Source organism: Macadamia integrifolia, chromosome 2 (genome assembly GCF_013358625.1).
Source record: "Macadamia integrifolia cultivar HAES 741 chromosome 2, SCU_Mint_v3, whole genome shotgun sequence".
NCBI lineage: Eukaryota > Viridiplantae > Streptophyta > Magnoliopsida > Proteales > Proteaceae > Macadamia > Macadamia integrifolia.
Window position 1 is genome coordinate 13,937,653 of NC_056558.1, and position 22,245 is coordinate 13,959,897.

Below are 22,245 nucleotides of genomic sequence, written 5' to 3' on the forward strand. Positions count from 1 at the left end.
CAGAAGATAAAGCATGCACACCCACACCTCGCCCATGCAAACACCATGCACCTCCACACCTTTCCATGAGCACACAAACCCCACCCATGTAAGTACCCAAGCCCCTAGCCCCACACCTCGCCCATGCAAACACCATGCACCTCCACACCTTGCCATGAGCACACAAACCCCACCCATGCAAGCACCCAAGCCCCTAGCCCCCCCGCATCTCATGTGCACCAGCCCCCACAGCCTCAAGCGCCCCACATGCACTAGCCCCCACAGCCTCATGTGCCCCGCGTGCACCAGCCCCACAGCTTTGCACACACCATGTGCATCAGCCCCCACAGCCCCGCACACCCCACGTGCACCAACCCCCACAGCCATGCGCATGCCCCACCTACCCATATGCGCCCCTGCCTACCCATGCTTGCTGATGAGCACATTTATGTGTGAAATCTAGGGTAGTAAAACATGTATTTTACATTTTTAGAATGGAGCTACCTTGGGTTTTACTCTCTTTTTGTAGGTTTTATATTTTCAAGGCCTTAAAGACTATCGGGCGCTATATCTCCAATTTTACACGTAAAGAGGTCCTATTTCTTTTCATGGTTGCGAAGAGGATAAAATTCTGAGCAAGATGGACGTGTTCAATTAAAAGTACGCATTCGTTTGGTTACTCGTACAAGTGATTATTCTTTTCAGGCCAGAAAAAGAATAATGGATCAGAACTGAACCGAGATGCAGAACCAGCCTCATTGGCAATTGTCTCAGAGGTACAAGGAATACTCCAAATGCCAACAAGGATCGATGGACCACATCCTTAAGTGATTGAAGATTCGTTTTTGGTAACAACAACTACCTAGTGTAGTTGGTGAGCTATGGTGTGCAAAATTCCCTTGCTCACCAAGAGGTCTCAAGTTCAAATCTCATGGTTGTTTTTTTTAAAGAATTTTGTTGAAGATTTCCTGCTTTTCACTCACTTAAAGCACTAAGGGCATGGAGGGGATTTCCACATCAAATTAGAAGCAAGGAAAATCGTGGAAGGGTTCTTGTGCAAGAAGAGAAGAAAAAAAAAAGGAAAGAGAAAAAAAGGGGAGAAATAAAGATTGTCCAAATCTTCTCTCTCCTCCACATCATCACCAAAATATTGTCCAAATCACACAAAGCAAGAAGAAAATCGTCCCTTGGAGGGAGAAAAAGAAGAGAAATAAATTAGAAAAAAAAAGGAAAGAAAATAAGCAAAAAAATTATAGGAAATTTCTCCAAATTTATTTCTCTCTTCTCTCTCCTCCATCTTAGCACTTTTGGACTCAAAAGATCTTACTATCAATTGTGGGTTTCTCTCTTTTAGGAAAGAGAAATTTGTTACCCTACCTCCCCATTCCCTATAAATACAACTCATGTAAGAGGAGGAGAGACAATTCATTTTTCTTTTAGTTCTTTTTTAGTTGCTCTCTCTTTCTCTCACTCTCTTTAGTTTTAGTTCTTCTTTATTTTTGCTTTAATCACTTTTGTAATAGTTTTTTTTATGTCAATTAATGCAATCACTCTTTTATTCTCATTCAGCCTTTTATGTTTATGATTTATGCAATTGAGTTGTAATTTTTAAAGTTATAGTTCTAGGCTTAGATCTAGGTGACAAGATCACAAGCCGTGGAGCATTTTTTTTTCAAGTTCAAGCATTGATTCAAGTAAGTAGGCTCTTTCAGTAGTCTTCTCTTCCCCCTCTCATTCCCTCTTCTGACTACCCTTTCTTTCTTAATTTAGGATTTTAATTTCAATCGTTACATTATTGCTTTCCCTTTCCCCCAAGGTTCATGGCTGGTGTATGTGTTGGCTTTGCCCCTCCTAGCCATAGAACCATCATTTTATTGTTTTTATTTTAATTGCCTCCCTTTCCCTAAAGCTAAGTAGAGTAGTCCTTGTAAGAGTGACTCTCTGGTCAAGTAGGGAAGCTCATATTATGATGCATCCCTCGGGCTAAGTAGAGAAACCTACTTGTGAGTCTCTCTCTAGCTTTCTCCCCTTTTTTTACTTTATTTTTATTTTAGTATTTTTTTCCTTTATTTTTAATTGCGTGGGTTGTTTATTTTCAGTTATTTATTTATTTAATTTTAATTGCGTGGCTTGCATCTTTAAATTCTTAGATGATGAATGGTTAGGACGTTATTTTAGATACATATGTTTAGGACAGTAATTAGAATTAGATCACAATCATTAATCGGTTAACTTTTGTATTATTAAAAGAAATAAAAAAATAAAGTGGCTGCTCTCCCTGTGTTCGACCCGTAGCTACACTGATCCGTACGCTTGCGGTTACATTTTAAATCTCAAACAGTTGCCCATGCTCGCTCCCCCACGTGCCCTTGAGCGCGGCCCGTACTCGCCTGCATGTTCCCATCGATGACCAACACCCTTACTCCGATGACCCAATTTGGAGGAGATTCTCTCTTCACCCACTTATGTACTCCGTACCTCCCCACTAGCATACCCTACACCGTGACCTCCCATTGGCCAAAAAAGCATCATTTTCACTCCATTGGCCAAAAAAGCATCTTTTTCCCCCATTGGCAAAAAAATCACTTCCTTCACCCCATTGGCCAAGAAAAGCATATTTTCACCTCATTGGCTAAGAAAATTATCTTTTCATCTCATTGGCCAAAGAAATTCATCTTTCCCCCCATTGGCCAAAAAATCTACTTTTTTACCCCATTCGCCAAGAAAATATACTTTTTTACCCCATTGGCCAAGGAAATCTTCATTTCCACCCCATTAGCCCAAAAAATCTATAAATACCCCCCTCCCGTTGGTTTTACACACTCAAGCCTCCTAGTGAGCATCCTTTGTAGAGAAGCTTTGTCCTCTCTCCTTCCCCCCCTTTGAAGCTCTTCAAGTCTTCGAAGCGATCTTCATAAGATTTGAAGTGTTCTTTGGGCCATCAAAGTTCTTCAATCATCTGAAAATTTTCAAGTGAGCATCCCTTATAGGAGAAACTCTGTCCTCATTTCGTTCCCCCTTTGAGGTTCTTCAAGTCTTCGAAGCAGTCTTCATAGATTAGAAGTGTTCTTCGAATATTCGAAGTGTTTTTCAAATCTTCGAAGTTCTTCAATCATTCGAATTTCTTCAAGCCTTAGCATAGCCCTCCCATAAGCCTATTCCTAGCGGAAGCTCTACCAGAGTGCCACCTCATCCTAGCTCTCCCATAGCCTATCCCCAACGGAAGCTCTACCGGAGTGCCACCTCAGTCAAAATCCGGAAGTAGCCCCTCCTTAGTGGAAACTCTGTCGAAGTGACACCTCAGCCTAAGCCCGAAAGTAGCATTCCTTAGCCAAAGCTCTACCGAAATTTAAACCCGAAAGTAACCGTTCCTAGATGGAACTCTGTCCGAATATTACCATAGTTAGCATCTCTCAAAAAAGGAAGTTAGAGGTCAAGACCATCCTCCCCTGAGTTGGGAGAATCCACAAGAAAGTCCGTGCTAACATTAATTGGGGTTCCACCCCTCTTGACCCGAAACAGGGGTCAACCCAGGTATAATCTCTCATTTGAATTAGCATAATGTAAACCTTTTTATTGACCATATTTTAGTGTACATAAGTAATTAAATTTAGTTAGTGTATATATGTATGATAACTTAGCCATGCATGCGGTATATAATCATTGTGGAAAATGTTCGTTCTTCAAGCACTAGTAGGAAGACCGGTTTAACCGGGTAGATTAGGTGCCTAACAACTTCCCAACTTTATAACCTATGTACCCTAAATCTTTGGACCAGACCAATTTTCGGGCCCTTTTCTCAAGAATTAGGCCCACCCCCGGGTCCTAGGCCCATAATCTTAGGTGGCGATTCCAAACCCCTTTTGTATGATCCCAACCCCCGTATTGGACCATCATCAAATACTCGTCTCACGGACGATCTTTACACTCCTACGAAATAAGTCCCAATATATCTCCAAGAGGTGGTACGGCGGTGCGAGGCCCGTGTGTAAGCACACATGACAAACCCCTCCCTAAGAAAGAGAGAAAGGAGAGAGGGCCGAATGCAAGTCTTTTTTCCCCCACAAAGGGAAGGGATTCCGGCCGCTACCCTCACAACGCTCAACCACCATGTGGTTAGCTTGGCCACCTAGGGGTTCCGGCACCACTTGGGCCGGATTCCTTTGACTGTATTCCGCTTGGTCAACCCTATTGTTATCATTCCATGCTGCCCCTTGAGTGTCTGGCATGTTTTGTCGAGGGGCAGTTGCCTTGCCCCCATTTCTTCGGTCAAGATGGCCTTGATAATTAGCTTGGTGGGGCTAACCACCTAACTGTATGGCACTTTCCCCTGTGGCGACTGAGTTGGTCGGGGCATACCATGAGCTACTCATTGGGATGTTACTTGCCCCTGGGGCAGCCGTATTGGTCAGCGCTTACCATGACCCTTATTGATACGTAGGGTTGGTGTAAATTACCTGCGGGTGCTGGTTAGCTCCAATGTTCCCTTCTTTGATCGTGATTCCTGCTTCTCTGCTTTGTTCTCCAAACCCTAGTGGGTTGCTTGAAAAGGCCACATTGGGGTTGGCCTGGCTATTTATACAAACATGTGGCACTAGGAGTGCTATCATCTTGACGAACTTCTGATCAACCCTACTACTCATTGAATGGGATATCATCTAGTGCATGTTCTCGGCCAAAGGCCAAAATGCCCCTTGCATGGCGGTTGCCAAGTGGCTGGTCTCATCTTCAGCTGCTATTCCTGACTAACCTCCAAAAGATGGATTGTTCGCCTCAGGGTTTGGGCTAGAAGCTTCTGAGGAGTTCGGCGCTTGTCGTTCCTCTGAATTCCTAGATTACCTCTTGTTTGGACCACCATGTTTGCAAGGGTCCCATCAGGCGTGCCAAAAAGATGTTGGCACGAAATCCTCCCCAGTACGTTACAGCCAATTGACCGTGCTAGTGAGTGCGTGGGCATGCCAAAATCCTTCTTGACCAGATTCACTGATAAATGTGACATCATTCAAGCGATTTGAGCTCTCCTCTTGCCCCGATTGCTCTAGAGACTTTGATGAAACAAAACCACCAATGGGACAAAGGAATAAAGCAAATGGTATGTTCCTTAAGGGAAGTTTCGAATACAAGACACTAGAGTCCAATAGATGGATGCTGTGAAGAGAATTTGAAATAAAACAAAGTTCTACGCTACATCTGACTCCAGAGAATGAAAAATAAATGGAAAAAATAGTTGCATTGTTGTTGGGCTTTTGTATAATTTGTTGATTGTCCCCCTTTTTGGCCGACTGCTTCTACTTTATATAGCTTGTGGATCCAACTGTCCCTCCACGTACGCCATTAGTCCACTTTCCCCACTAAATTGGATTCCCAATGCACTCATGACACCTGTCCTCATAACTTCCGGGTAGTGAACCCCCTTAAACCTCTTGGCCAGCCCACGTCTCTCACGCACGGACTGTCCTTGGGTGTGAGTTTTCAAATTTTGGCGCCAATAAATTCTAAAACAATAAGAAAATCTTAGTTGGAACTTTTAGCCGAGAGAAGTAACCATTTAAAGATAGTCTCAGAGGGTTGACATTCAACACATATCAACTGTTTGTCAAAATAAATAAATATAGGGCAAGGCTTTCCTCCAATGCTCGTATCTAATTCGGGCAAAGGGAGGAAGCCCAATTTCAAATCTTCAAATAGGGTGATGGAGGTATTTAAGACATTTCACTGTCCCGGGGGAACAATGGAATGTGTCGGTATGCAAAAGCGACCTTAACCCATAAATATATAAATAACAATAGACCAAAACTGCAATAGAGACCATGAAAGAGAGCAAAATTCACCCATTTCTTCAGGTAATGCTTATAGAGTTCCTCCAAAAATGGACATGGTATATATACTGGATATTAGACCAATGGCCATCGGTTGATAGGTTCTGATTTCCCTGGTTTATGACACTGCTTACAAAGCAGATCTGTATTCAGAGATTTCATCTAGCATGACAAATCAAAGTAACAATGCCTACGCTAAGACAGTATGCCAAAAAATCTAAGCAAAAACTGGGGGAAAGAGAAATAAGAGAATCAACTAGCTGCTCCACTCTACATGTGAATAGGTTTATCATAAGCCGCCATGCAAGCTTCCTTCAAGGCCTCGCTCATTGTTGGATGAGCATGGCATGTCCGTGCAATATCCTCACTTGATGCCCCATATTGCAAGGCAAGAACTGCCTCATGGATAAGCTCACCAGCATTGGGTGACATGATGTGAACCCCCAAAATCTTGTCTGTCTCCTTCTCTGTGAGTACCTTTACCAACCCTTCAGCATCATCAATAGCCTTGGCCCTGCTGTTTGCTAGGAAAGGGAACTTGCCCACACAGTACTCAATTCCAAGCTCCTTCATCTGCTCCTCAGTCTTCCCAACAGATGCCACCTCTGGATGTGTGTACACCACCCCAGGTACCATATCATAGTCCACATGCCCTTCCTTACCTGCTATAAACTCCACACATGCTACCCCATCCTCTTCTGCCTTGTGGGCAAGCATAGGCCCTGGAATAGCATCCCCAATGGCAAAGACACCTGGAACATTAGTGGCAAACCACTTATCAACCGTTATTCGGCCCATCTTATCAGTATTGATACCAATCTTGTCAAGCCCGAGCCCAGCTGTGAATGGAACTCTACCAGCAGAAACAAGAACAACATCAGCTTCAAGAGTACGTTGCTCACCACCAGCTGCTGGTTCCAGAGTCAGCTTCACACCATCCCCAGAAGTGTCAACCTGAACCACCTTAGTCCTAAGCATAAACTTCATGCCTTGTTTCTCAAGGGCACGTTGGAATTGCTTTCTGACCTCCCCATCCATGGTTGGTACGATGTCTGGAGCGAACTCAACAACAGTAACTTCAGACCCAATCCGCCCCCAAACTGAGCCCATCTCAAGACCAATGTAGCCTGCTCCAATGACAATCAGTTTCTTGGGGACCTCTGACAAAGCTAGAGCTCCAGTTGATGATACAATCTTCTTCTCATCAATGGTGACTCCCGGGAGGGATTTGACATCAGAGCCAGTTGCAATTATGATGTTCTTTCCTTTGACAACAGTACTCTCACCATCAAGAGTGTCAACAGCAACTTCGGAAGAGGTGATGAACTTTCCACAGCCTTTGACATAGGTTACCTTATTTTTTTTAAAGAGCCCTTCAATACCTCTTGTCAGATTAGCAACAGCTTTGTCTTTCTGGGCCATCATGGCAGGCAGATCAACCTCAACAGAAGAGAACTTCACACCATGACTCGGAAGCGAATGCTTTGCTTCGTGGTACATGTGGGAGGAATGAAGAAGCGCCTGAAACAAGAAATATCAATAAGTAATATATTTAATAAAAGGCAGCCCCAAAAGATAAAAAGGTACCATGAAACTGGTTAGAGAGGTTAAGAGTTAAATCGCATTCTTTGGCTGTAGAAGCAACTTAATTCAAAAAGAATGAAGAATCGATAATTAAATTAAATAAATAAAATACTGCTAGCTAACTTTCTGTAAGATTTTGAAGAATCTATTTTACTTCGGAACATATCATAGACTATTCTCTGAAATTTACCTTTTTCCTCACAAACTTAACGAAGGAAAATAGGCAACTCCACCTAAGTCTATAGCTGATGAGTTAGCTAAGTTCGATGTTTCTAGGGATGATACAAATGTCATTCCTTTACTGGTTTTTCGTCTGTTTTGATATTATCCAATCTATGTAGATTGATATCATGCTGTTGATGTATACTAGCTATTCTACTCTTTTTCTCCATCAATAAAATGTCATTTATTAAAATATAAAATAAACCAAGAAAATTTTCATGACAAGGTTTTTTCTTATAAGTAATTTTGATACTTCGGTTTATTACTAGTCCTACTTGAGAGAAGAAAAGTCAGGTGATCAAGATTATGGCTGCACGTAGAAAGCTGTGACTCCTTTGTAAGACTGCAATCACTTTGAACCATTTGAAAAGAGAAAAACAATCTCCCTAACAAGTCCATATAAATATCGATTTACAGTTGAAGGAACAGCATTTCAAAATTTTCTAGTGGCAGGATGACAGCAAAGGAAACTAAACAGCGGCTCACGTTGAATGAGTTCAGCTAGTGCTATTCTCCCTGGATTAAAATAAGGTACCAGGGCCTAGTGCGTTCTCAATTTGCTTTTCCAAATATAGTATTATAAGAAACGATTTTGTCAAGTCCACTTTTTCCCCCTTACCAGATGTGGAACGATCCTGCACAATATATGTACAAGGTTATATAAGTCCTCCGCTAGAGTTACTGCAAACTAAATCATGGTGGGGACAACAATCATTCACAAAAAGGCAAAAACACATCAGATAAGATATATGGGCGCAGGGGCTTGCCTGGGCCACACCCAGTATTCTTTTCACCACACCATCAGTATCTGCCATGTGGCAGTTCACTTATGGCCCAAATTTGATTGACAAATCGATTCATCAACTAACCATGGACAAAGTTTCAAACCAATCGGCCAAACCCACATGCCTTACTGAGGTCTAAAAAAAGTTTGACCAATGTTTAAAAAACAAACATAATGGACACAATAGGAGAATTTGAAAAACCAAGGGGTAAACCCCATACATGGTGGACCATACAGAAGAGATAAGCTACTGTATTTTACAGGTGGCCCATCCATCGTATCTTGAAGCAAAAATGATCTCTGTACTAATTGTTGATCTCTTCTAGGAATGACAGAAGGTAGGATGTGCGTGCTCCTCTCAGCACAAAACAGGCTCTTCCATGTAAACTCTTTCATGTCAGAAAAGGAGAACTCCAACAATATTCAATTCAATATCAACAACTAGCACCATTGTTTCCCCTCCCCCCGGCCCCCAATACATACTTATAAGAAAATAAAACCTAACTCAACCATCAATCAAATTAGGTTCCTAGGGTCGAGATAAAAAGTAATAAAACAAAAAACCTACTTTGCTATTGGCCTACATTATATTAAAAGAAAAAAAAAACAATTAATGGGCTTGGGTTGACTATAATACAAATAAAATACCTAAATCAATAAAAATCCTAAATCTAGGCCCAATTACAATTAAATTGATGGGTTGCATCATTCTCCCCAAGTGGGAAAATTTTGTTTTTGAGCTTTATCATCCAATCTGACACCTTTCTCGAACATATAAACATTGAATGAAAAAGATTTCATTTTACATCTGATTTGATGATGGAAATCTCGTTGTAGAATCAAATAAAATATAGGCTGATAGGGTTTTTCCCGAAATGTACTCGTTGCAATCGAGCCTAGGGAAAACATTACTAAAACCATTGATCTTCGGTGTATGAGCATTGCTCACGATGAACACAACACCACCATAATGAAGAGTATAATCAAATCTTTGTATATTATCTTCCTTGTTAAACAGAAACCTGTAAAAATGGAAACCGAATCAAAGATCTCAAGATTCTCATTCAACCTTTCTTTATTGGAGCTCTTCACTATTATGCTCACCAATGTGAACCCCTAAGGCTTGCTATTGTCAGCCCAATATTGCTCTTGATACTTCTTTGTTACCTATTGGAGGAAATCAGAGGTTCCCTTCCTCTCTAGACACCAGAAGCCACAACTCTCATAGAAGTCGAGGGTGTGCTTTCATGGGTCCTTGTACATGATTTGGCCCTCAAAGAGGAGAATTATGTCAACAAAGAAATCTTAGGAGCTGTCTAGACCATCATTATCTCATCCATGAACAGGGTCTTCAAGATTTGTTCGACCTTTGGCTGGGACACAAACCAAAATAGAGGTTGAGACTCGGGCACAAACAATTCGATTCCAATAGCTCTATTAGAGTGATCCTCAAAGTTGGAAAACTTCAAGTAGATCCTACCAAGGATCTGCAACTGGTCCTGGCAGCAGCTCTTGGCAAGCTGAAGCCCATAGAAAAGGAAGCCCAACATGGAAAACGCAAAACTCCGGCAGCCAACATGCAGCACAAGGACAATACTTCTCGAGCTCCTTACAAGACTACCTATCAATCTTGGTCAAGATCTTGGCAAACTTTACAACAATGTGAGGGGTGTGGCAACAAAGCATTGGGGCATAACTATTAGTGATCAAGCCTGCATGGTTTTGTTGAGACATTGCATATCTATGACTGTTTTTTATGATTCCTTGTGCTCAAAGGTGAAAAATCTTATTCTCATTCGTATATCTAACCTTTCTCTTAAGTTTCATAGTGTGCAAGATGGTTTGTATGAATCAAGGTTCAAGAACTGGTTTTGTTTCGGTGAAACAACCGAAATATCAAAATTTAGCCGAAAATTTTGCCAAAACAGTCTACTTTTTCCATGTGTTTTGATTGGCCATTTGGGAGGGCTAATGGCCAAAATGAGCAAACGAAATGACCGTGATTACCGAAATTTTGATAACATAGTGCATTTTTGGGCCGAAATGAGTGAAACATCGAAACGAAATGACTAAAATATCCGAGAGTTTTCAAACCATGTGGGCATTGAGCTCCTTGGTTGGTCAAGTCTCTAATGAGCTTGCGCTTCCTATGCATGGCAAAAAGTGGTAATTTACCTAGTATATATTAGCCCTTGTGAACGCCCCAACCCCCCCCCCCCAAAAAAAAACATAAGCACACATGGGTTGAAGTGTTTCTACACTTTAGCAAGTCCGTCATTAGATTGTGGTGACAAATACAATTGGACTACATTAAGAGCACCTCAATAAGACCACCCTTGTGGCATGTTGTTTGAGAACCCTAAGTGAACAAAATCAACTACCATCAAAACAAATTAGATTAAGAACATCACTCTATAATGGACCATCAAGCGATTAAAAAATGGACATCAGCTGTTGGCTCAGGCCGACTAGCAAGCAGCTCTTAGGTCCCATCAGCCGGTAGGATCTGGGGAGCTAGTTGCATCGGCTGGTTGGACCTAAAGCTCTCGGGAAGCACAAACCTGTAGGAATTGACATGTTGGTTACACGCTGTTGGCCCAGGCCGACTAGCAAGCAGCTCTTAGGTCCCATCAGCCGGTAGGATCTGGTGAGCTAGTTGCATCGGCCGGTTGGACCTAAAGCTCTCAGGAAGCACAAACCTGTAGGAATTGACATGTTGGTTACATGAGTGTATAGGAATTACAAGTATTTAGAGCTTACAAAATGAATTCTTAAATACAAAGAGATTATGTTCTTTGTCCAACCAGCCGATGACAGACCGTTTGCAATCAAACTATTAAAAACGGCCATTTTTCTATAACGGTCACTGATACCGGCATGCCGGTTAGGCAACAACTTTCCCATTAGAGTTGTGCTATTGAGGTTGGTTTTTGTTAGAATTTATCAATTAAGGTGTTCATAGAACTGTTCACGTATGGGTACTATTCACGTGAACAATAACTTTATATTTGTTTTCTTTAAGGTGAGGGCTAAAAAGGGAGTGATAACAGCACCTTAGGTGAAGAAGATGTTAGGCAAGGGTTGCGAAGCATTCCTAAACTTCACAATGACCTTAAACATTAAAGCTACACCATGTGTGTAAAATTTTAGAAAAAAAAAATAGAATGGTGTCAATATCATACAATGATTTCAGACATGACCCTTTGCTTCACTGACTGTCCTTATGTCGTGAAAAAGGGCAAGGATGAGTTCATCTGCAGTTACTATTGATCAGGAGTGGTAATCAATGGCGACCTCAGCTGTAAGTACCAAAAAGGAAAATGAAGTAGTATGAGGATTTTCCTTGTTAAGAAGTGGGAATGGTATCGAGAAGCTGATACCAAAAAAGTTATGCCACCCAATAGATCTGATATTGTTACTGGGTCGGAATGACAAGGTCAAAATCAGTGTGGAATAGTGAGAATGATAACAGATTCAAGTGGGTAGACCTGAGATCAAGTTGGACGGGTGATTTAAAAAAATAAATAAATAAATATTGTTTTGAGATAGGACTGTGAGGAAGCAATATGGACCATTGAGAATTTGGATTATATGATCAATTAATATATGTCTGAGTATGTGAAAAAGCATATGAAAGTTAAAGCATGATATTTGGAATTGTTAAGATCTAAATTTTAAATTATGGTGAATTATGGATAATAGGACATTGGTGGAATAATGAGAATACTTAGCATGCTTGAATGTAGTGTGAGGTTAAGCAGTGTGAATGGAGGTATAGAAGTTTGATTGCATAAAGTAGGAAGCCCCGAAAATTGTGAAGCCAAGTAAATGATGGGATATTATCTTGGGTATTTGGTGGTTAAAATAAAAGTAAAAAAGAAAAGAGGAATAAATGATAATATGATTAATATTTTGACTTGGGAGAAATGATATAGAAATGGAATCCACAAGTATGGTTTTCATAGAGTGGAGAGGGAAACTGTGGATCAACTAATATAGAATCAGTGGGAAATTCTAGGACTTTGTATTTCTTTACAGAGATCAAATCTGAGTACCTTGGTAAAGATACATGGGCAAGATAAAAATAATTATTGTAAGTGCGAAGAGATAACCAGGTTGATTTTGGAAAGTTCTCAGTTCACGAGGAACTAAGGACATGAATAGATAAGGAACTAGTATGGCCACTGGGTATGTTAAGGTGTGTTACTGAGATCGGCCAGTACTACCAAGGCAAATGGCCATATTAGCAATACTAAGTGGAAATTCCATGTTACAGCTCAAAGGATAAGAGTGGCATTAAAGTGAACAGGATTGATCCTTGATGATGAACAGACTTACAAATTTCAAGGACGAAAGTTTTGAGGGGGGAAATTATGACACGCTAAACTGGAAACAGCTGAGCTCAGTGTCAGGACCCAGCTGGCACAGGAGATAGGCTGTCTTGTTGTGGTAGATTCACTTGTACAGCAGTAAGAGAGAGAATTTGGATGATTCATTGGCCAAGGAAGGAGCATTAATGACCAGAAAATGAGTGGAATCAGTCCTACAATGGGTGGATTCAATAACCCAGAAGTTAGGACAATAGATGAGCAAGAAATGGGCAAACCGGCGGGTTACCCAGCTGCCAACCGGCCTATCGGTTCGGCTGGCAGGATGCAGGAAAAGTGTTTTTCCTGTGTGGGGCCCACTTGCCTACACCCTTGAGCCTCGTACTTACCCAACATGTAAAGGTCATAATGCTGACCAAACACAACCTACTAGGTCAGTATTTGGTGGGGTCTATTAAGGGGAATTAAATTTTAAATAGTTGTATGTTATTAGAAGTAGTTTTAAGAATTAATTTTAGAAATCAACTAATTCAGCCAAACAATCCCTAGTGTAATGTGTTCCAGCCATTATAAATATATTCCATCCTCCCATTTACTTCATTTCAGCCTTTCACAAGCTGAAAACGTTAGTGAGAGCACAGGAGAAGAACAAGAACAAGAACAAGAAAAAAAAAGAAAGAAGGGAGATGCTGTACCTACTGCTGTATCTGCGGAATTAAGGTAAGAAATTGTTCTTTAATGGCTGAACAGCAGGTGAATTTTAAAGTAGGTAGTTAGGGTTAGGGGTTTCAATGGTTTAGGGGATGCAGTTCAGTCCCTATAGACTGAATTCAGTACCCTATGGCTGAATCCTTAATCTTAGTAAGGGTTCAGGGATTTAATCTGAAGAAAATCCATCCGTATAAACCCTAAAACAAAGGGGGTTTCAGTATTCACATGCAATTCATGCAAGTTGGGACTGAATCAAGCTGCTTATGGTTAAAATTCTGCAGAAAAAGTAAGGGCAGAATTTTAATTGGTCCAGGATTGAGTTTTGGAATGAACGAATCTGATTTTTCTTCCCAGAAATTAATTGTTGGACTAAATTGAAGCTATCAGGTAGTTTTAATGATGGAATTTTATTGCTACAGTCCCACTTAAGTGGATAAATTAAGGGTGTTTATGATTAAAATACTGCAGAAAAGTATTTGCAGAATTTTAACTAGTTTCAGATTTGGGAATTGAAATTAAACAATTTAATTCCTTCCCTATAACCCAATATTGGACCTAATTGGAGGTGGAACTTGACCGGGGTTACTGTATTTCATTCAATTAACTTATTAGAATGATGAATTATAGGGAAATTGGATGTAGCCCTTCGATTTGCCCGGTTCAAGTTAATTCTTAAATTTTTTTAGGAGTCGGGTAGTATGTTGCTATACAATTTTTATTACTGTATTTGGGAGTTTTGGGGGCTGTAAAATGACATTAAAGACCATATAACATCTTCCCCATGCTGCCATGGACAATACCCATCGGCCATGGGCAGCCCACATCAAATACATCCGCAAAACAGCCTATGGAGTTGCAAAAAAATTCTGAAGAAATGACCCGCCAGTTGGGGCAAGCAGCCAGCCGGTCGAGACCCGCCGGTTGGGTGTTTTCAAGGTTGAATAGCCGCTGTTTTGGCTGAACTATGCCCTGCCCCTTGTGGGTTCTGTTCCCTACCTGGTTACCCAAATTAACCCTATGGGTAGGGGTAGTTCGAGGGCTTTTCCAAGACTTTAATTGGGTTAATACATGGGACTTTAGGAATTGTTTTGGGTTCAGCGGTGAACCTGTATGTAGTCACGTTAGGTATTATGAATGTTTAATAATATGATACACATTGGTTTAGGAACCTAAAACTTATCAGGCGAGGATACGTAATTGATTGCGGGGGAATTTATCGTACACTGTGATTTAGCTTTTGAGGTGAGTCGGTGTTTGACCTTATTTTACGGAGTGTTTTTGCATTATTTTCTATTTTTGCATGAATCATGCGTATGTGATTATGATATAATGGATTTGTTTATCTTTTACTATTTTTATCTGCCAACCTATGAATATGGATTGATGAGGCGGTGGAATGATTTCTGGACTGTGGAGGTAAGTGAGGTAAGTTATTGTGGTTATGTGATTGTGAGCTGTGAATATGGATTGTGGTTCTGTGGATGAGGTCTACAGTTGTAAGTGTAGTATTGATGGTCTGGGGCACAATGTGGCCGAGGGGGGGATCCGGTACCGTGGGCCTAGAGGTCAGTAGTATCATTATGATTGTGGGTCTGATAGTCTTAGGGCATGGTCTGGCCGAGGTGCATTCCAATACTATGAGCCTAGATGTCAGAGGATGTGTATAAATGGTGTCTAATGTATGGTGATGGTATACACACTCATGTAGATTACATCTGGTTAGGATTCACAGACCCTGGTGCTACACCCCTTGCTAGTAGGGAGTTAGGTGCTAGCTAATCTCATGGGATGGTATGCTATTAAGAGTACCATATCTGCAGTGCGACGTACTGTACTCAAAGGCGGATGCAGCACGGGTGACCGATGGGTTTCTCGAGACCGTGGCTGCCCCGCAACACCGGTAATCAAGGGGATTTTTAGGATCGTGACTGTTCTACAGCTCGGGTGACCGATGGGTTTTCTAGGACTTGCAGGCTCCTAACTCGCAACTAGCTTATATCGCTAGGTGACCGATGGGCCGGGACCTAGGATACCACCTATGTTGCAGTAGCACTGAGGCTTTATCTTGAACTTAGTAATTGTTTGCTAGATATAATGTGCTAAAACCGGATCATGAGCATCATCTAATTTGTTTGAGCATGCATTGCAATATTTGTTTTCATGTGCTTGCATGTACACCCCTCATTGGGCTTGTGAAGCTCACCCCTCGTTGATTACTCTTTTTAGATGGTGGAACCGGTGCTTAGGCAGGATTGGACTTCGGCAACGGTTGTGAGGCTTGTGTCTATGAGACACCGGGTTGCTAATGGATTTCACTACCGTTCCAATTATTTCTTTTGATGTATTTACAAATGAAATATGTAAGATGTAAATATTACACCTGTGGGTTTTTTACAAATGAATCTTGTATATCTGTAATTTATCACTTTAGTACATCACCAGTGGTATTATTATATGATTTTATTAGCATACTCTGATTTTAGATGTGGTCTTTGTGGCATTTGTGAAATTAAGATACTGCATCTGTGATCCTGGAGGGTTAGGCTGACTAGATGTGGGTGTCCAATGCCACATACCTTGGCCAATTTGAGGCAGGGTGTGACAGGTAGTCACACCACCAATAGAATGAGCAGCAACAGAAGCAGAACACCACAGTTAAGGAAGCACAGTCCTTCCTTTTCACGCCCTCCACCTATTGTCTTCCTTGTGTGAAGATCTTGAAAGACACAATGAGTAGGAAAAAATGTCACAAAACAATTTAAGGATTTTGTAAGTTGACTAACAGACAAAAGACTTAGTGGAAACTGAGGAACATGTAACACAGAGGAAAGGCTAAGAGAGGAGGTAGGAGAAACTATACCACAACTAGAAACAAGTGTGGAAGACACATTAGCAAGTGTAACAGATGAGGAATGAGAGTTACTAATAAAGGATGTAAATAGGGAAGACTTACCAAATATATGGGCAGAGGCCCTGGAGTCAATGATCCAGGGAAGAGTAGTGGTAAAGAAAGCAGATGCACCTGCATGAGCTAATGTAGTAGATGAGGAAGGCCGAGAAGATGTACCATTGGATGCCTCGGGACTCTATAGCCATCGTAATATCATCACATGCAGGAGTAATAGAGGACCTACCACCCAAAAAGGATCCTGGTGTAGAATCACCAACGGATACTGTATCACTACCACCATCAGACATTGCATGATTGGCCAATTGGGTTGTCCATTCTAGCTTTCCATGCTTGGCCCAACACGTAACAACGGGATGATAGGGTTTCCCACAATGAGTGCATTGTCAATTGGCGCGGTTTCTAATACCTCGACAACGACCACCACGACAACCTCCCCAAGTACCATGGCTCTGACCACGACTAGCAGTAAAAGTAAAGTTATCCTTTGAGCAAGTGTCAAATTTACTAGGAGAAGAAATTAGTTAAAGACGAGAGAAGGTATCAACAAGTGTAGGTACATTATCACCAGCAAGGATTAAAGTATCGGTATCGATCGCCGTATCGGTCGGTCAAAATTAAGATACGTATCGGAGAGTATCGTATCGTATCGGAGATACACTAAGATACACTAAAGATACACACATAAATGGATAGGAAACATTTTTTTAAACACTTTTGCATAAAGAATTTGTTAAAAAAAACTATTGATAACATGTATTATGCATAAACACTAAATTGAGGGTATCGTACTAAGAATTCAAGGTTTGTAGTTGTCCTATAAATGTAAAATCCTTGTTTCCAACTTTGATTTCCACTTTAGTTAGAGAGAAATATGGCTGGCAGCAACTTTGAAACAAAAACCCTTAAAAAAATTATGTTTTTCTGAAAAATTACCCATCTTGGCCATTATATGACCATAGCGCACTGTATCGGTACATACCGATACTCGCCGATACGTATCGATACTCATCGATACGTACCAATATATATCGATACTCATCCATACGTGCCAATATATACCGATACGTACCGATCGATACGTACCGATCGATACATACCGATACGTACCAATACCTACCGAAACATACATTTTACCTCAATTTTATAATTTTCATGGTCGTATCGAGGCATATCATATAGTATCGATGTGTATTGGTGGTGTATTGATGCATATCGGTATGTATTGTAGGATATATATCGATACAAAAGGATTTTAAAAATTTCATGTATCGTATCGATGTGTATCGTATCGATCGGCTAAATTTAAGATACGTATCGGAGGGTATCGTATCGGTATCGGAGATACTTAAAACCATGATCACCAGCAAGTATGTGACCCTTGACAGTCTTCAGATCAGAGTCCAGACCAGCGAGAAACTTGGATACAAAGAATTCATTATGTTTAGCCTTAAGTTTATCTATACCAATGGTGAGGGCTGAAACACATTCAATTCCTCAACCAAGCCTTTAAAAGCACTTTAGTATTCTTGGAGAGACTTATTTAATTGTTGGAGCTGAAACAACTTCTCATACAAGTCAAACAAAGTTTATGCTCTTCTCCTGAGAGTATGTATACTTAGAGGAAAGACTAAGAACAAGAAGGGGAATGGAAGCAGTGATACGGGAGGCATTAGGTTCAAGGACATGGGTTTCAAGGAGACAGCATAAGACAGAGTGAGTCTTTAATACGGGAGTGGATGGCAACATATTTGGCCGAGTAGTTCAATCCTCGAACATTCCAGATGGTCTAGGGGGTCATTTGGAAGATGGGGGATAGGGCAGCAAATGCTCAAGAGAGTGGAGAGGGGCCTTGGAGATGCTCGATCCAGACTTGGGCTTCATCCCGCACTCGTATTCTTTGACGGGGTAATGGGGGGTCGAAGGTTTCATAGCAAAGCAGTCAGATCCCTTTAAAGGAGAGAATAGATTTGAGCCTAAATAACATGGACTTGTTTATGGTGGAGGGTCTAGAGGAGGGGACATCCTTGAGAGCTTTTGTTAGATGAGGAGAAGTTGTAGCACCTTCCGATTGGGGAGGAGCTGATTGGCCTTGCGGTTGCAAGGCACTCTATCAGAAGGAGTTGCCTTTAGAGGGCCAAACGTAGCTGAGGCAAAGGAGGCTTCAATAGGGGCAGCCTGGTCGCAAAGGTCTCCTACGAGCAGAGAACCAAAGTCATCAGCAGTCGTCATAAGGTTGGTCGGAGCTGAAAGAGCACCTTCCCAAGCTGAAGGGATTTTAAACAGCCCTACTGGGGCAGGGGACTTCGTCAAAGAGGGCAACACCTCATAGGGAGCCAGGGGAAGCCGTAGCTAAGGGGCCAGCAATGTGGCCATATTGGACGGTAGGGACAGACAGGAGGTATGGGGCATCATTGGATGGGACATGCAAGAGGCCTATAGCATCACTAGATTGCACAGGAGGGGCCTATGCTAACCTGAGAGCTGAAGGAGCACCTTCCAAGGTAACTAGGGATGGCAGGAGGCCATCCAAAGAGAGCAACAACGAAGCCAAAGGGTGTGGGTGTGATAGGCAGGGTAAGGGTATGATAGACAACAGAGGATTTGATCACAGAAGAAGCAGGAAGGCTAGAGATGGAGTCATCTACGCCGACCAAACCAAGAGAGGCCAAACCAAGGGAGGCGCAATGATGCGGATCCGGGTTCCAAGAACAGGAATCGGATCGCTTAGGGCCCACAATAAAGTAGTAAATTCAAAATATAAGGAGTAATGGCAGTTCTATAGTTAACTGAAACTAAAGGGAGGTGGCAGTTTAGTAATTACAAGAAACCTAGAAAGGATTGGCAGACTTGTAAATAAAAGGGATCTTAAAAGGAGGAAAGGAGGTTAAAGTAACTGATGGGATATGAAGGGGATTAGAATTATAGACCAGGGGTAGTCTTGGAAGCAATTATTGGGCATGGGTAAGTAGTAAATAAAGGTGGAATGGAAGGAATATTAATATGGAGGTAAAACAAAAGAGGGACTTTTACACAAAAGAACAAATACTAAAGGACACAAATCAAGGGGTTTGAGGGGTATAATGGGAAAAACCAAATTAAAGGGTTTTAAACCACAACTCACGAGTCTTCTTCTTCCTTGGATCCAAAACAGGGGCGGAAAGGTTGGACAGCTTCAAATCAATAGAAGTTCCTCTGCAGGTCTCGGTTTGCTCTGAAACTTCAAGCGAGGATTCCCAAGGAGGTGCTCTAACAAACCCACAAAACTAACCTTGGAATCTGCAGGTTGGAAGGCTGCGGGAGGAACCTGAAAAAAGGACCTGGCAACAGCCTAGGGTTCAGACCTGAAACCAGTCTTGTAACCCACCACAGAGGACTTTGGAAGTGATCCTCTAGGGTCTGAATCGCCTTCAAGGTAGGGGCTTTGACCAAAATTTCCGAGTCAACTGGTACAGAACAAGGATGCAACAAGCTCTTGTTCTGTGTTAGGTATCACCGCCCAGCAGAGACGATGAACAGTATCCAGCAGTTGAGAAAATAAAAAAAAAGGAAATAAAGGAGAAAGTAATGGAGATGAAGAAGAAGAACTAAAGAGGAAAATAGGAGAGGAAGAAAAAATAGATTAGAAGATTTCAGAGAGGGAGAAAAAAGGGGTCGGCAGCCATGCTTTTAAAACCAAAGAAATTTTCAACCAAGTTTCTATTCATCAAATCTAAAAACTGAGTTCTTCTCCATTACAGGGCTATTTAAAGAAAAATAATGACATAATTTTGGAAGCTAATTAAAAATGGAAACTAAACCTAGATAGCAACTAAAATAAAAATCAAATCTAAATAAAAGACTGTTAATCTAATCTCTAACCAATAAAGGAAGTAAATAAAAATCAAGTCAAAAGATAACAACTAATTCCATCGCCGGGCTGCATCAACTCTCTCGGTCTTAAAAGAACTCGACTCCGTCGAGTTAGGTCGTGCTCCCAAGATACCCTTGTAAGTTGCTCGCTGATGAGGTGGCACGTATCTCGAAACAAAAGATGGGAACATAACACTTAGAGGAGGGAGAGTAGGCTGACGTGTCACTGGAGCTGGAGTCAATCGACGACGTGGCATGTCTGATAATGCATGTGGCCTTATTAAGTACATACAACCTCCTTGCTTCACCTTGATGGTGTTCCGTGCGCCATCGTAGAGAATGCCTGCATGTCGCTGCCAAGGTCTCCCTGGAAGAATGTCGCAGTGTGCCAATGGGGTAACCAAACAGGTGACATGGTACTGTATCGGCCCAAACTATAAGTGCACTCAAACAACTACAGTGGCCTCTTCTCGAGCTGTGGGTCCAAAACCTCGCACATAAATCTTCTTGAAAAGCTGCTTCTATGGAAGGTTGTGTGCTCGAACAAATTCAGCAGATATAAAATTTGCTTCTGCCCCAGTATCAATAATTGCATGAACATCAATAGGGTCGGAGCCATGCAGGAGAGTATCGTTCTGTCTGAAGAGAGGAGCCTTATCAACTAGTCTATTTGAAAAAGATGAAAGGCTAGCTGAATGAGCTTCTACATCATCTTCACAATCGACAATATCATCGTCCTCGAGGGGATAAGGATATAAATGAGATTCATCTTCACTCTTCTTTGTCGGCTACTTCTCTGTTACGTTCACAGAACGAGTCCTGTTGGGACACTTGTTGGAATAGTGACCCTTCTCGCCACAACTATGGCATATGATATTCTTCACCCCAACACTATCCTTGTTGAACTCTGACCTTTTCTCTTCAACTCTGCGAGCTTCAGGCTTCTTTTCCTCCATACGTGGTGGAGGTCTATAAACTGAAGAAGTCTTGAGCATACCCTTTCAATAAATGGACTTCTCTTCAACTGTCTTGGCATGAGCCGCTGCCACATTAACAGACCTGAATTCAGTGTTAGCCAACTCAAGTTGAATCTCAGTACTTAACCCACTGATATATCGCATCACCCGTTGCTAGTCTATTTCCTGAAGTCGACACCTTGAAGATAGTTTGTGGAATTCAAGGGTGTATGAATCCACATCTTTGTTCCCTTGTTGCAAGTTAAGTAATTTATAGAACATTATCTTTTCATAATTAAGAGGAACAAATTTTTCAGTCAGGATTTGCTTCATGACCTCCCAATTGGTAACGAGTCCAAGTCTTCTGACAAACCTTGCATGTAGTACATCATCCCACCATGAACATGCATACCCAATAAACTTGGTGATGATAAGTTCACACTTCTTCACGTCTGGAAGAGACTTATACGCAAAAATTCTCTCCACTTTGGTAAGCCAGTCAAGAAATTCCTCAGGTCCCTTTTCACCACTGAACTTGAGAACCTCAACTTTGATGCCATAATCTCTGTCAAAAAATTGCCGGGTAACATCCTGTGGAACAACTGGATCAAGTTGCTGCCTCTGAGGTGTATCTTCGATTCGTAAAGTGTTGAGCTGAGGAGGTAATGTAGAGGATCCTTCTTCAGCTCGCTCGTTGGACCTCTTCATAAAGGCAGTCATCTCTTCCATAAACTTGTCAAACTTGGCTTCAGTCCTCTCAAGCCTAGCATCAGTATTCTGTTGGTTCTCGGCTAACTCGCGATACAATTTGTGCAACTCAGCATTGGTGATGTGACTTGCCATGGTTAGAAAATTGCAGGAAAATTTGCTCTGATACCACTTGATGCGGATCCGGGTTCCAAGAACAGGAATCGGATCGCTTAGGGCCCACAATAAAGTAGTAAATTCAAACTATAAGGAGTAATGGCAGTTCTATAATTAACTGAAACTAAAGGGAGGTGGCAGTTTAGTAATTACAAGAAACCTAAAAAGGATTGGCAGACTTGTAAATAAAAGGGATCTTAAAAGGAGGAAAGGAGGTTAAAGTAACTAATGGGATATG

At 41.5% G+C, this 22,245-nt stretch overlaps 1 protein-coding gene and 1 long non-coding RNA gene across 2 annotated transcripts in view; one reads left to right on the plus strand and one right to left on the minus strand.

Moving 5' to 3' along the window:
* Positions 1-5,795: 5,795 nt before the first annotated feature.
* LOC122070667 (dihydrolipoyl dehydrogenase, mitochondrial-like) overlaps positions 5,796-22,245 on the minus strand; it is a 21,627-nt gene continuing 5,177 nt past the window's right edge. Inside the window, exon 2 of the mRNA XM_042634872.1 lies at positions 5,796-7,319. Within this exon, the coding sequence (XP_042490806.1) occupies positions 6,069-7,319 (1,251 nt within the window). The 3' untranslated portion in view covers positions 5,796-6,068. The remainder of the gene's footprint in view (positions 7,320-22,245) is intronic.
* LOC122070673 lies at positions 13,335-15,903 on the plus strand. Its single transcript, XR_006137929.1, has 3 exons — positions 13,335-13,436; positions 14,593-14,669; positions 15,654-15,903. It is a non-coding gene; the product is annotated as an uncharacterized LOC122070673 (long non-coding RNA).